General features: G+C 44.8%; 1 protein-coding gene across 10 annotated transcripts in view; it reads left to right on the top strand.

Moving 5' to 3' along the window:
• The window catches only part of SMC1A (structural maintenance of chromosomes 1A), a 47,158-nt gene that overhangs the window by 6,710 nt on the left and 24,940 nt on the right, over positions 1-15,508 (top strand). For 8 of the 10 annotated variants that reach the window (XR_006711034.1, XR_006711033.1, XR_006711031.1 and 5 more), the window contains 14 exons: positions 401-659; positions 742-882; positions 1,577-1,659; positions 1,815-2,022; positions 3,082-3,267; positions 3,360-3,539; positions 3,637-3,783; positions 3,883-4,020; positions 4,826-4,942; positions 5,049-5,155; positions 8,097-8,238; positions 10,242-10,387; positions 10,476-10,629; positions 11,692-11,802. Coding sequence is in view for 5 of the 10 variants with exons in the window: in XM_045472306.1 (XP_045328262.1) it covers positions 401-659; positions 742-882; positions 1,577-1,659; positions 1,815-2,022; positions 3,082-3,267; positions 3,360-3,539; positions 3,637-3,783; positions 3,883-4,020; positions 4,826-4,942; positions 5,049-5,155; positions 8,097-8,238; positions 10,242-10,387; positions 10,476-10,629; positions 11,692-11,802 (2,119 nt within the window). In the remaining 5 variants the exon portion in view is untranslated. The remainder of the gene's footprint in view (positions 1-400; positions 660-741; positions 883-1,576; positions 1,660-1,814; positions 2,023-3,081; positions 3,268-3,359; positions 3,540-3,636; positions 3,784-3,882; positions 4,021-4,825; positions 4,943-5,048; positions 5,156-8,096; positions 8,239-10,241; positions 10,388-10,475; positions 10,630-11,691; positions 11,803-15,508) is intronic. The other 2 variants (XR_006711035.1, XM_045472308.1) reach the window with 1 other exon arrangement.

Below are 15,508 nucleotides of genomic sequence, written 5' to 3'. Positions count from 1 at the left end.
GCCTGGCTACTAGAGTGGCTGGGAATGCCTTCCTGGAAGAGAAAAACTGGCGCTAGAAGTTTAAAGGACATGAAAAAGTTAGATCAGATGGGGGACAACTCCATGAACATAGGGCATTCTTGGGAGCTGTTACTGAGGGTCCTGGCCTGGCTAGGGCTGAGGCAGGAGTGGCAGCTTTACCTTATGGAATGGCCGGAATGCCAGGCTGAAGCCATCAGTTCCAGGGAGTAGTCAGACTGCCCCTTTTCTGAGGATCTGTGGGGCATCAGGTCCTCGTTCTTTAAGCAATTCCCTGAGGCTGGCTGGGACATCAGGCCCCCCCTTTGGGTAAAAAGCCTGGGAACCCTCTCTTCTGCCACGGTGCTAACTGATTTACCCACCACCCCCCTTCCGGCAAAAGGGAGAAGGACTCAGAGCTGAATCAGAAGCGACCTCAATACATCAAAGCCAAGGAGAATACCTCCCACAAAATCAAGAAGCTGGAAGCAGCCAAGAAGTCCCTACAGAATGCTCAGAAGCATTACAAGAAGCGTAAAGGTGACATGGATGAGCTGGAAAAGGAGATGCTGTCAGTAGAGAAAGCCCGGCAGGAGTTTGAGGAACGGATGGAAGAGGAGAGTCAGAGTCAGGGCAGAGACTTAACCTTGGAGGAGAATCAGGTAAGCTCTGGGAGGTTGGGGGTGGGGTGGGGCATTGCTGTGCTTCTACAGAGACTGATTTGGTTACCTGTTCCTAATACAGGTGAAGAAATACCACCGGTTGAAAGAAGAAGCCAGCAAGAGAGCGGCTACGTTGGCCCAGGAGCTGGAGAAGTTCAATCGAGATCAGAAAGCCGACCAGGACCGGCTGGATCTGGAAGAGCGGAAGAAAGTAGAGACAGAGGTGGGCATGTGTTACAAGATTAGGGATGATGGTCCAGACCAGAGAAAAAAGAAGTGATGAAAGTCTTTTTTTTTTTTTTCTTTTTAATGTTTATTTTTGAGAGGGAGAGAGCATGAGCAGGGGAGGGGGCACAGAGAGAGGGGAGCAGAGGATCCAAAGCAGGCTCTGTGCTGACAGCAGAGAACCTGATGCGGGGCTCAAACCCACGAACCGCAAGATCATGACCTGAGCCGAAGTCAGACACTTAACTGACTGAGTTACCCAGGTGCCCCTTAACAGTAATGACAATAGCTAACAACTAGTAAGCATTTACTGTTTGCTAGGTACTATATTTTACATGTATTTACTCATTTAATTTCTCATTTTCCAAATGAGGAAACTATAGTGCAGAGGTGAAGTAATTTGCCTAAGGTCACATCATTATGAAGTGGCAGAACCAGGACATGTTCTACCCAGGCTAGGTAGAACGTCATGAGAAGGTCTCAGGGCTCTGGGAGGGGCATCAATTAGCAGAGCCACACTGAACACTGTTGTGTGTCTGCTTTTTAGTAGGTCTCCCCCATTAGTGACAGACTGTCCTGGACTGTTGGGCTTTTTGATCAGTGGGCACATAGCAGGTATAAGCCAGGGCCCCATGGTCTTAGAGTTAGCTTGCTCAGCCCCTGGTGATGGTGTATATTTGTCTTTCTTCCAGGCCAAGATCAAGCAAAAGCTGCGGGAGATTGAAGAGAATCAGAAACGGATTGAGAAACTAGAGGAATACATTACCACTAGCAAGTATGTGGCTCTGCAGCCTTTCCTCTTATTTCCAGGGCTGTTGTTGTGAACCCTATCTGTCCTGCCCCTCCTCAGACAGGATCCCCAGAGTCCCTTTCAGCCAGGTATATTTTCTCACTAGCCAGGGTAACCCCTTGTGATCCCTCACTTTGTAGGCAGTCCCTAGAGGAGCAGAAGAAGTTAGAGGGGGAGCTGACAGAGGAGGTGGAGATGGCCAAACGGCGTATTGATGAGATCAATAAGGAGCTGAACCAGGTGATGGAGCAGCTAGGTGATGCCCGTATTGACCGCCAGGAGAGCAGCCGCCAACAGCGAAAGGCAGAGATTATGGAAAGCATCAAGCGCTTGTACCCTGGCTCTGTGGTAAGAATGGAAAGGGAACTCTTTTCCTGAGCACCTACTCTCCCACTGGCTGTCAGCAGCCCTGTGAAGACAAGATTGCTGATCCCTTTTTTACAGCTGGGGGAACAGGCTCAGAGAGATGAAATGACTTACCCAAAACAGCACAGCTTATAAGAATTGTAATCCAAACCCAACTTATGTCTGACTTGGAACCTCCTGTTCTTTCTATCACACCAGTTGCAACTTCTTGAAGGTTTTGTCTTGCTGCTTCCACTCCTCTGTGGGATGCTGGGAAACTGGAGAGCCCTTTGGAAGTGGGAGGAGCCACAGGATATGATTTAGTCTCATAGGAAGTAACTCTGCAGGCTTTGATATGAGCTCACATGGCCTGTACCAAGTGGTTCGTTTGCTTGTAGGGATATCCTAGGCTTTATCAGAGCTCTTGGCCTCGTAAACCAAATCTTGAGTTCCCTGAGTATTCTCTCTCTATTGCTATCCATCCCTGGGTTCAACTTAATTTGGTCCCATAGATATTTCCTGATCTGTCCTCTAGACACTTCTGGGGGAGTTTATAAGGATCTCTATTGCTATAATTCCTTCTCTGGGTTTAACTTAATTTGGTTCCATAGATATTTCCTGATCTGTCCTCTAGACACTCCTGGGAAGTTTATAAGGATGATTTAGGCTCATTTCCTGCCCTTGAAGATCTTACCCATTATCTGATAGTTCTTAGGGAACCAGGATTAGCTTAGGGGGCATGGGGGACATGAACTAGAAAAAGATTTATTTTGCTGGGTGCTTGTGAGAATTTGAGGTAATGTATGTAAGGGGTATCTGACATAGTGCCTGGGGCAGTAGTGGTCTGTGAAATGATAAAACTGAGGTTTAGAAAGATGATTTTGGATTCAGGCATGACTGGAGTGATTGTTGCTTTGGGGACAGAGTAGGCTTTTCCTCCATAGCATGGAACCTACGTTCCTCATGCAGGTTTTGGTCTGCCACTTCTGAACTGGGAATTGGGGTTCCTGAGTCAGTCCCCAAAAGCCTCATGCTTCAGTTTTCTCTTCTGACTTTCCTCAGTATGGACGCCTCATTGACCTCTGTCAGCCCACACAAAAGAAGTACCAGATTGCTGTGACCAAGGTTTTGGGCAAGAACATGGATGCCATTATCGTGGACTCTGAGAAGACAGGCCGGGACTGTATTCAGTATATCAAGGAACAGCGTGGGGAGCCTGAGACCTTCTTGCCTCTTGACTACCTGGAGGTGAGGCTGGTGGAGGTGGGGTCAGGGCAGTGTGAGAGGGCCCCTTCTCCTAGCCCTCCATGTTCTCCCACTTACTGAGCTTCTTCCCATAGGTGAAACCTACAGATGAGAAGCTCCGGGAACTGAAGGGGGCCAAGCTGGTGATTGACGTAATTCGCTATGAGCCACCCCACATCAAAAAGGCCCTGCAATATGCTTGTGGCAACGCCCTTGTGTGTGACAATGTGGAGGATGCCCGCCGCATTGCCTTTGGCGGCCACCAGCGTCACAAGGTATGGATTCCCTTGTGCACATTGGAGCTGGACAGGCTTAGTATTGGAGACTCTTCATCTTCTCTCCTTCCTTCTCTCTTTTCCCTACTGTGTGTAGACGGTGGCACTGGATGGGACCCTGTTCCAGAAGTCAGGGGTGATCTCTGGTGGAGCCAGTGACTTGAAAGCCAAGGCTCGGCGCTGGGATGAGAAAGCGGTAGATAAGTTGAAAGAGAAGAAGGAGCGGTTGACAGAGGAGCTGAAAGTAAGTCATGGGCATTACTGTCCCCAGGGTTTGGAGTCCTAAGCCCAGGCTGGCCACTCCTGTTCTTATCACCTAGCTGTTCTGTCATGTCCACTTCAGGAGCAGATGAAGGCAAAGCGGAAAGAGGCAGAGCTACGTCAGGTGCAGTCTCAGGCCCATGGACTACAGATGCGGCTCAAGTACTCGCAGAGTGACCTGGAACAGACTAAGACAAGACATCTAGCCCTGAATCTGCAGGTGGGGCTTAGTCTTCAGCCCTGTCCTCCAAAGGCCACCCTTACATTCCTGGTCAGAGTTTCTCTGGGAGTGGAAATGTATCCCATTTCCCTCTCTCCTCCCAGCCTGCTTCAGGGAACCAAGCATAGCAGCCCGGGCTTCAGATCTCGACTTTATGGTGGGAGGCAGCTTACTTAATGTGTCATCATCAGTTTTTCATCTATTTGTAAAATGGGAGTTAGAATACCACCTGCTTTATAGCCTTCTTGCAAAGATTGAATGATTACATGCCTGTAAAGTACTTAGACTGATTCCTTGTGCCCGGTAAGTGCTCAGTAAATGTTAGATGCTATTATTAGCATTATTCGTTCAACAAATATCTGAGCTGCTTCTGAAAGTGAATTGAAAGTGAACGCTGGCATTTCAGTCCCTCTCGGTGGGGGTGCTCTTCTAGGTATATTAATGTGTTTGATCATAGGGTGCTTCCCGAGACCACCTGGAGGCATTATTTAAAGTGTAGTATAAATATCCCTTTACCTTCTTCTAAAATCAAAAAGTCTGAATTCCGAGGGTTATAGATAAGGAAATGTGGACCTGTAACTGATGATGTTTACCATGTGGATTAAAGCTAGCCGAATAGAGCCCGAGGAGGAAGCTGTGTGATGGTTCAAGTGGGAGATGATGGAACCTTGACTGGGGAATTGTGAGCCATGTTCTCTCAGCATGTGGAGAGCTAGCCCTTCTTTTGCAGGGCCCGGTGAGCTCAGGGTGGCTCCGTTCCTCCAAAGAGCCTGGTCTCTTTTTCCCTCAACCCTGTTTCCTGCAGGAAAAGTCCAAGCTGGAGAGTGAGCTAGCCAACTTTGGGCCTCGCATTAATGATATCAAGAGGATCATCCAGAGCCGAGAGAGGGAAATGAAAGACTTGAAGGAGAAGATGAACCAGGTTGGTAAGGGATGAACCATGCCAGTGTGTGCAGTGGGGTGGGACTGGGACTGGCAGCAGCACTCTGATCCAGAGGGCCTTTGCTGTCCCTTGCTTCTCCCCTCAGGTGGAGGATGAGGTGTTTGAAGAGTTTTGTCGGGAGATTGGTGTGCGCAACATCCGAGAGTTTGAGGAAGAGAAGGTGAAGCGGCAGAACGAAATTGCCAAGAAGCGGTAAGTGGAAGTGTGGGGTACAAGAGGACACACTGGGGTGCCCTTGAGCCCCCAGCCTGATATCCTGGGAAGTCACATGCCATCATAAGACAAAGAGCAGCTCTTAGAACGATGGGTGTAGTAGGTCGGCTTTAAAGAACAGGAACATCAGGGAGGCAGTGTGGCATGGTCTCATGCTTAAGAGTGCCAGCTTTAAATGTGATTTACCTGGGTTAGAATCCTAGCTCCATAACTCATTATCTTGGGCAGTGACTTGACCTCTCCGAGGCCCAGTTTCCTTATCTGTAAAGTGGGATAATAAGGATGCCTGTCTCATGGCATTTAGGCAGATCAAATGAACTCGTCCTTGTAAAGTATTTAGGATAATACTTAGCACCTACCAAGAGTAGTAAATGCTAGCTTTTATTATTGTCATTATCCTGATGGGCATTGCAGAGGGGTGGGGATGGAATGAAGTTGGAAGAATAGTAAGAACAACACAACAGTTCCTCTTCTCTTCCCCCTCTTTACTATATTTGTTAATTTAATAGACTTTTCTTGAGTCCCTATGTTGTACAAAGTTGTCCTGTGCTAGGTATTGGTGGGGAGATTGGGGTGACACAGACGAACGTGACAATCTTTAAAAGAGGTCGCCCCTTGGACCCTGGGTCTCAGTCTGCAGTTTATGTAGCTCATGGCCCATATAGTAAATATTCATTGCTCTCCTACCCATAAGCCAGGCTCAAGGGATATAGAATTGAATCAGAGACTGTCCTTGTCCTCAGGGGGTTGTGGAAGTGGGGGAGGCAAACAAGTAGATCAACAATTTCAGAATAGTGTCATTGATGCTGTACTTGAGGTACATAGAAAATACAGAGGAAATGTTCAAAGAACTGCAAATCAAGAAGAAAGATAAAAACGAGAGACCCAATAGAGAAATGGACAGAGGGTATAGTTAGCATTTCATGGAAAAAGAAGCACAAATGGCTGATAACTACAGATTGATGTTCAGTCTTGTTTCTAATCAGAGAAATGCAAATTAAAACAGTCTTAGCAGTATTTGGTGAAAATAAGTCTGCATAAGCTCTATGACTTAGCAAAGCCACTTCTGGATATATAGCTCAGAGAGAGTGTTGCCACAGGGCAACAAAGAGACACATTCGGGGTTGTGTCTTGGCATAATTTATAGTAGTTGGACATTGGTAGCCATGTAAATGGCCATCACTTGGAGGAAAATATAAGTAGAATGTGATGAATATATAGACTATGCAATACTATGTAGCAGTTCAAAGCAAGAACTAGATTTACAGGCTGTAACATACATACGTTTATAATTGTATTTGTGTACATTTAAAAACAAGTATATTTTACAAGGGTGTGTATTCTTAAGGGTATATACGTATGTATGTATGTATATCACTTTGGAGTGTGTGCTCACTGTAGGGAGAGTAATGGGAGTGGAAATCAGGTATTGAGCCAAAGGAGACCATGGTCTTGCACAGACAGTGAACATAAGCGTGTTACGAACTGTGGGATATAATTAACAGCACCAAAAAGGGAGGAAACCCAGAAACATGTAATAAAAGCGGAGAACCTGCTCACAACTGTCAGGAAAGCTTTTCCAGAACAAGAAGCGATGAACTGGATGCCTGTAGAGTGAGTAGGACTCAGCCAGCTGGGCAGCAGACAGAAGGGAGTTCCAGGCAGTGAGAACAGCATGCTCGGAGGTGTGAGAGAGTGTGCCTTGTACTGGAAACTAAGTAGTTTTGAATGTCTGGAGCATAAAAATGGGGTCAGGAGGAAGGCGGGGGTGGTGGACAGGTCAGCAGGGGCCAGATTGCAGAGGGCTTTATGAGTCATGCTTGGGATATTGGACTTAAAATTGCATAGCTCAAAATTATAGAGTTAATTACATTCCATTTGGATTATAGTGACTAATAGGGTTAAGCTGCTAGCATGACATCTGGCAGCATCTGTCACACCATATTGCGGGGGTGGGGAGGCAGTTGGAAATTAGCCCTGTCTGGCCTGCTAGTATCTGGATGCTGGTTACATACTCTTTGAGTTTCTGAAGAGATGGGGAGCAGGGCAATAGCAGAAATCTAGTATTTTCTCTATGTTTTGTTTTTACTACCTAAGCTCTGCTCCTTGAAGGTTCTGGGATGGGGGAGGGTGGGTGGGCTCATTGGAAAGAGTCAAAGCCCATGAGCAAGTATAAGCTGAATGCAACCAGGATACTGTCAATAATGATGGTAACTAAAATTTATTAAGTATTTAACTGTGTGTCTGGTATGCTTCTAAGGACTGGATGCATATTAACTTGTTAAAAAATTCTCCCAATAACTATGAGGTAAGCACTACTGTTATTTCCATCTTATAGATGAGGAAACAGAAGCATAGAATGTATAACTACCTTGGCCAAGATTACACTACTAGTGAATGGCAGAGTTTGGATGCCAGACCTCTTATTCTGCCACATTACATTGCGATGGTGCCATAGGAGAAACAGCCTGGGTTTGGTGTTAGACCTGGATTCCTGTGTGGCCTTGGGCAAGGTCTTTTACCTCTTGGCCCATGTTCCCTCATTTGTAAAATTAGGATAATCATGCTTACTTGTGGAGCTATTAATTAGAGGATTAGAGGTAATTTTGTAAAGCACACAGAAACTTAATAAGTAGGAATTATCATGGCTGGTGGGTTCAGGTGGACCTTTTTGTGCCTCCTAGGAACTTGGGAGGGTTCTGGAGTCTTCCAATGTATAAAGGGGGAGTAGTGGAGTTTGGCCTGATCTCCCCTGCCTTGTGCCATATCCACAAGGCAAGGCTGAGGAACTTAGTTCTCCAGCGTCAGTTGGAGTTGGGATAGTTTTATGTGGATATGGAGGGATGAGCTGAGTGGTGACTGAAATCTGGTAGTACCTGAGTCCCTGCATCCTGGGTCTAGTTCTCTTTTCTCCCCACAGTTTGGAGTTTGAGAATCAGAAGACTCGCTTGGGCATCCAGTTGGATTTTGAAAAGAACCAACTGAAAGAGGACCAGGATAAAGTGCACATGTGGGAGCAGACAGTGAAAAAGGATGAAAATGAGATAGAAAAACTCAAGAAGGTAAGGAAGGAGAGCATGAAAAGACATATTAAAAACTGGGAGGAAAAATTGGAAGAGATATGATAGAAGGATAATATCCATTATTTATAAAGCACTGTTGAAATAAGAAAACACCAAGACCTAAATAGGAAAAATGAAATGAGTAAGAGGCACAAACAGTTTAAGAAGGTTCAAATAGCCCATAAACACATACACATAATTTAGCCTTATTAGAAATCAAAGAAATGCAAATTAAAGCAACAATCAGAGGTAATTTGTTTCCTATCACATCCAAGATTAAAAAAAATGATTAACACTGGCCACGGTGCCCAAGACCAGCATTCTTTTATGCCATATGGCACCATCCCTCAAGATTCTTCAGAATGTATTTATCCCCTCTTACTCAGTAATACCTGAGGAAATCCAGAATGCTGGCACAGCTTTGTGCACGGAGGTTGATGTTTATTACAAACATTTATAGTTCTATATTGGAAACTCTCCAATGTCCTCTGGGAATTAGGAGTTTAGCAAATTACGCTACATTCATATATGTGTGTAGTTAAATGGTCTTCAAATTTTAGTAATATACAGAACCTGTTTAAAGACCTAAGATCTTTAGCATTGGCTTAAAAAAATCCTTACTGTTAAATATATACAAACATCCATACTTACAGCACTTAACCAGAAAGCCAGGATAAACTTACAAATTAATTTTTATAATTAACCACATTAATTCAGTGCAACAGATGATGGTGTTTTGCTGAAACTGAGTCCCTTTTCACAGTGCGCCTGTGCTGCTGACTGCCACGGCTCAGTTTGAGTCAAGCATGCCTGTGTCACTGGGTATTGTCTAACAACTCCCTTTTCCCACATTCCTTCTCTTTAAATTCCTGTCAAACCTTTGTTCTTCTCACAGCGTCCCGTCCTGAGGTGATTTGATCCTCTTCACTTGGTTTAAACCATTTGACTTTTATGTCTGCCTGTGTTTGTTGGTGGTAGTGGTGGTGGTGGTGGTGTGTGTGTGTGTGTTTTCATTAAACCCAGATAATTAAAGTAGTTCTCTTTGATGTCACCAGAATCTTAAATGCAAATGAAGATCAGGCAGGCGTACATGGACATCTAGATGATCCAGAGTCATGTTTCTATGACTTTTTATTTTGAAATCATTTGAAAATGAGTATTACAAAGAACTCCCCCCTACCTGTCACCAAGATTCATCAGTCACTGACATGCCATATTTGTTTCTGCATTGTCTGTGTATGCATATTGTTTTTATGAGCCATTTGGGAGGAAGTTGCAGATAGGTCTCCTTTATGTGACTTTAAGATCAAAATGAAAACCAAACATTCTTCCTTTAAGAAATCTGATCTATTAAGTAAGACTCCGATCCCCTTGACTGACCATGCTCAATGCCACTCCCTTTCCTCTTCCTGGGGCTAATCCCATGTAGTGTGTATTCTTCCAGAGCTTGTAGGCATTTACTTAAATACTTGTATATTCATATAGGTACACTCATAGAAAATACACAGTATCGTTTGTGTGGGTTTTTAAAAAATTGATGTTATATTGCTCATGATGGCAATTTTGATGTGGAAAAGATGCTTAAATATAATACTAAGTCAGAATATAGAGTTTTAATTCTAATCTAGTCTCAAGTCTGTAGGGCTATCTAGAAGTGATATGAGGAGGAAACAGACTAAGATGTTAATTGGTTATCTGTGGCTGGTGGGATTACGAGTGACTTTTTCTCCTCCTACTTGGTACTGTTTCAGTACTTTGAACTTTTCTACATCAAGCAACTTGTATTATGGGGTATGTAGGGGAGGGCAACCAAATTTGAAAAAAGATAAAAAGAAGCCCAGAGAGTGATGGTGGTATGTGAAAGTAGAGCTTATTGAAGAGAGGTTCTGACACACCCAGAGGCTCCTTCTGCCTGGTGGAAAGGGTGGGGGCAAGGGGAGAAGATCCCAAGGTGAGATGAGGAAAACCTTCACTTCTTGTCCTGTTCCCCCTGCTGGGACCAGGAGGAGCAAAGACACATGAAGATCATAGATGAGACCATGGCCCAGCTACAAGACCTGAAGAATCAGCACCTGGCCAAGAAGTCGGAGGTGAATGATAAGAATCATGAGATGGAGGAGATTCGTAAGAAACTGGGGGGCGCCAACAAGTGAGTGGGTTCAGGCCTGGGGTGGGGGAACTAGGTAGAGCAGGCAGCCTGCTGGATTTGGATCTCACCTCTCCCTGGACCTTCTTAGGGAAATGACCCACTTACAGAAGGAGGTAACAGCCATTGAGACCAAGCTTGAACAGAAACGCAGTGACCGCCACAACCTGCTACAGGCCTGCAAGATGCAGGACATCAAGTTGCCACTGTCTAAAGGCACTATGGACGACATTAGTCAGGAAGAGGTGTGTGTCATGGCTGGTGGTGGGAGTGGGCAATGAACAACATTGACCAGAGATGGGAGGTGAGAGTGACCAGGGAGAGAGAAAAGGATGGTGGGTGGAGGTGGTGGGGAACATAAGGAAGGATGAAGGGGAGATGAGGCAGGGTGAGGCTGTGAAGGCAGGTGAAGTGAAAGGCAATAGCCTTGGTGTGAGAGGGAAGTTGAATTGAGGGGTAGTGCTGTCAGTGGGTGGTGAGGGAGTGAGGCCAGGAGAAGATGAAATCATTCTGTATGTAACCTTAGGGACTTGAGGAAAAAGTTAGCTCCCACAGGTGATGACTATTGGGAAGAGTGCATGTTGAGGGACATTAGCCAAGAGCAAAGGAAGACAGAAGCTGAGGGACCTGAGAAATGATGGCCTAGCTGCAGTGAAAGAGGTTGGCCAGGAGAGGGTTGGGTAAGGAACATCAGGAATGCAGAGGTGACAAAGCTTAGTCATAGGAAAGGGAGGGACACTAGCCAGTAGAGGAGCCAAGGCATTTTATGTCCTGGAATTGACAATTGGTAGCAAGGGGTGGGAACATTAACTGAGAGGAGGTTTGCATATATCTGTCTTAGACCTGGGCACAGATCTCAGGCCCACATGTCTTTCCCTCCCTCCTCCCAAATAGCATTTCAATTTAATTCAGCAAAATATTTTGAACACCAGAAATGTGCCAGGCGCCATGGTAACGGGTGACATAATTACTCCTAATCCAAAACAATCCTGCCAGGCAGGCGTTGTCCCGTGTTACAGTTGAGGGTTTGTGTGTTTAAATCAGGATTCAGGTGTCAGGATCTGACAGCATGACTTGCCCAGGATCCCACCGTTAGTGGTAGAGCCCAAATTTGAACTCAGGTCTCTGTGCCTTCAGAGCTGCTGTCCTTCTGCCACAGGTGTTCTCTAGCAAGGTGCTTCTCAAAGACTTTGAAGGCTGCATAGGAGCGCCCTCCCCTCCCCCCCCCCCCCCCCCCCCCCGCACCCTCTTGAGGAGCATTCTCATGGCCAGTGTGCTCCATTGGACTCTCCCTCTCACCATTGCAGGGTAGCTCCCAGGGGGAGGATTCAGTGAGTGGTTCTCAGCGAACTTCCAGTATCTATGCACGAGAGGCCCTCATCGAGATTGACTACGGTGACCTGTGTGAGGATCTGAAGGTGAGGATCAGCCACAGGGGTGGGGACATCTTCCTAGCTGTTCAAAGGGAAGAGAGTCAGCCCACCTGGGGGCCCCATGGAGACCATGGCTGGAAAGAGGGGTAAGCTGGCAAAGGAGGGAGAGAGTTGTGACTTAGGGTCTCCCCCAGCTATGCACATACAGACACAGGCACATCTTCCACCACCACCCCAGTTGTCCCCATCCCTGCCTGCTGCCAGTCTTCCCCTTCCACGCATATACACGTCTCAGCCCAGATGCACACACAGAGAACATGCTCCTTTACAGTGAACAGATGGGCCTTGGGTGTTCCTCAGTACTCTGTCCCAGGCACTCTTCCTTCTCACTTGGCATTCTCTCATCCTGGGTATCTCTTTTACTCCCCTGGCTTCAGCTGCCATGTATGCTATGCTCCACAGGTACCTCAAATCCCAGCCTTCCTCCCCAAGTCTTCCCCTTCTCAGTGCCAGCCACAGGTTTAAACCAGAAATCTGAGCCTCATTCTTGACTGCCTCATTTTGCATACTCATTGAATTACCAAGCCCTATCCATTCTACCTCCTTAGATATCTAGTGAATTCTACTTTTTTCTGTTTCTGTGGTCTTTCTAGTACAGGCCATTTCACCTCTCACGTGGACTACTGTAGGAGCCTCCTAAACAGGGCCTGATGCTTTCCAATCCATCATCATAGCCAGGGGTACTTGATTTTTTAAAGAAACCTTTACTGCGGAAAACTTCAAATATACACAGAAGTAGAGAGAAGAATATAATGAACCCCAGGTACCCATCACCCAGCTTCAGCAATTAGCAACATGTGGTCAGTCTTGTTTTTTATACCCTTCCCTCCCCATTGGCATATTTTAAATAAAATTCCAGATAATATTCATAATTACCTCAGTATACATCTCTAGAAAGAAGGACATTTTAAAAGACGTACTATAGTATCCTACCAAAAAAATTTTAAGACTAGCTGCGATGTCATCTAATATTCAGTAAATCTTTAGATTTGCACAAATATCCCATAAATACCTTTTTTAAAAACATAGTTTGTTTTTAAGTTTATTTTATCTTGAGAGTGCACATGCGCACACACAAGCAGGGGAGAGGCAGAGAGAGAATCCTCAGTTGGCTGCACACTGTTAGCGCAGAGCCCGATGCAGGGCTTGAAGTCAGGAACTGAGATCAGGACCTGAGCTGAGATCAAGAGTCGGATGCTTAGCCAACTAAGCCACTCAGGTGCCCCACAGTTTGTGTATTTAAATCAGGATTCAAGTGAGGTTCATAATGTTAAAAGTGGTCTCTTCTAGTCTGTAACATTTTCTTATCCCTTTTTATTTTTTTCTACTTGTATATGGAAGAAACTAGGTTATTGGCCCTGTACAATTTTCTACATTCCGAATTTGGCTGATTATGTCCTATAATGTTATTTAACGTGTCCTCCCATCCCCTGTACTTCCTGTAAACTGGTACTTAAATCTGGGGTTTGATTGGATTCAGTTCATTTTTTATTTTGGGCAGGAATATATCATAGGTGGTGCTGTCTGCTTGTGAACTTTCTTTTGCATCACATCAGTTGACATTGAATGTCATTTCTATCTTTGTAATAAGTTTGAGCAGGAGTCAACGTTACCTGTGAATATTCTTGTCAGCAACTCAAATAAGGATCTGATCAAGCCTTATATCCACCAATTATATGAAACACCGGTGCCAGAGCAACATGTTAAAAACACAGGGATGCAGTTAGCTAAATCCAGGCTGTGGGAAACTCTATAGACCTGGTGTCTTCCATAGAGAAATGAGAAGAAAAAGGGAAAATTTTTATTGGCTATAAGAGACAAATCAACCAGTTGGAACATGTGGCACTCCCTTAAATCCATTACGAAGAGAGGAAGGGGAATTTATAGACGAGACATAAGAGACAAATCAGCCAGTTGCAGTGTGTGTACCTTATTTGAAACCTGCTTTGAAAACCCTGTAAAAAAAATTTTTTTTTTAATAAAACAATCAGGACAATTTGAACACTGACCGGATAATTTATGATGTTCAGAAATTGCTATTAATATTTTTAGGTGAGATGATAGTATTGTGGCTTTTTTAAATGTCCTTATCTTTTATAGCAGTGGTTCTCAATGGTGCATGGATTTTGCCTCCCAGGGGACATTTGGTAATGTCTGGAGATACTTGTGACACCCACTTGTCATAATTGGTTGTTGACAGTATTGAGTAGGTAGATACAAGGGATGCTGCTAAACATCTTAACAGTGCACAAAGGACAGCCCTTACAACAGTGAATCATCTGGTCCAAAGTGTCAGTAGTGCTGAGATTCAGAACCATTTTAGAGACACATACTGCAGTATTTATGGATGAAATGGCATGCTTGAGATTTGCTTTAAAATAACTGAGGGACACCTGGGTGGCTCACCTGGCTCACCTTGGTTGAGCGTCTGACTTCGGCTCAGGTCACAATCTCACTGTCCGTGAGTTCAGGCGCCGCGTCGGGCTCTGTGCTGACAGCTCGGAGCGTGGAGCCTGTTTCAGATTCTGTGTCTCCCTCTCTCTTTGCCCTTTCCCCACTCATGCTCTGTCTCTCTCTCTGTCAAAAATAAACATTAAAAAAAATTAAAAATAATTGAAGATAGAAAGGAACTGAGTATAGGTGGCAGAATACTGGCCCTGAGTTGATAATTATAGCTGGATAATAGGTACACAGGGGTGCTTTGTATTATCCTCTGCATTTTTGTGTATGTTGAAAATTTACATAATATAAAGAGAAAAATAATTGGAGGGTGTGGAGGAGCTGATCACCAGGTTCAGGTGTTGTTAGCCCATCAGTTTTTATAAAATTCCCTGTCAGTCTTTCACAAGTTGGTTTTAGCAGCTCTTAATCATCATTGCCTAGCCCTATTAAGGGTTGGAAAGTGGTAATTTCCTGATTCTTCCATTCCTCCTCCATTTATTTATTGGAATTCTAAATAGAAGTTTCTCATATCAACTATTTAGTTCCCTTGAAATACAGCCAATACAGAAAGGGTGGGATAAATGCTTCATTCTTTTATTTACGAGCTTTCAGAAAGAGGTGGTTGCCCTTGTAACCTTTAAAGGTGACCAGTGACTTTTTTAATTTGTATTTATTATAAACTGTTTAAAGATATTTTGATGTTTATCTGTTGGAGCCATTTTTCTTCTTTATGTTCATATTGTCCCATCTTTGTCCAGCAGGAGCCACTTCAAGTTGATTTTTTGCTCTTAGGTTTAGATTTTTATTATGGGAAGTTTTCACAGGCAAAAGCAAAATAGCACAGTGCCGTCTCATGTAGACATTGCCAGTTTCAACAGTTATCACCTCATGGCCAGACTTGTTTTCTGTGCACCTCATACATTTCATCCTCTCTCCCTACCCCTGGCTTCTTTAAAAATACAGTCAATCCCAAGGCGCCTGGGTGTCTCAGTCGGTTTAGCATTTGACTCTTGATGTTGGCTCAGGTCATGATCCCAGGGTTGTGGGATCAAGGCTCAAGTCCACTCTGTGCTGAGAATGGAGACTGCTTAAGATATTCTCTCTCTCTATCTCTCTCTCTCTCTCCCCCCCCACCCCTTCACCCCTTCCCCACCTCCCTTTCTCTCTCCTTCTCTCTCCCTCTCCCCCTGCTCCCTTCCCTCCCTCAGCCCCTCTCCCCCACTTGCACTCTTTCTGTCTCTAAAAAAAA

This window comes from Leopardus geoffroyi, chromosome X, assembly GCF_018350155.1.
Source record: "Leopardus geoffroyi isolate Oge1 chromosome X, O.geoffroyi_Oge1_pat1.0, whole genome shotgun sequence".
In the NCBI taxonomy this organism is placed as follows: domain Eukaryota; kingdom Metazoa; phylum Chordata; class Mammalia; order Carnivora; family Felidae; genus Leopardus; species Leopardus geoffroyi.
The sequence above is the reverse complement of the archived record's forward strand: the minus strand, read 5'-3'. Positions and strand labels throughout refer to the sequence as shown.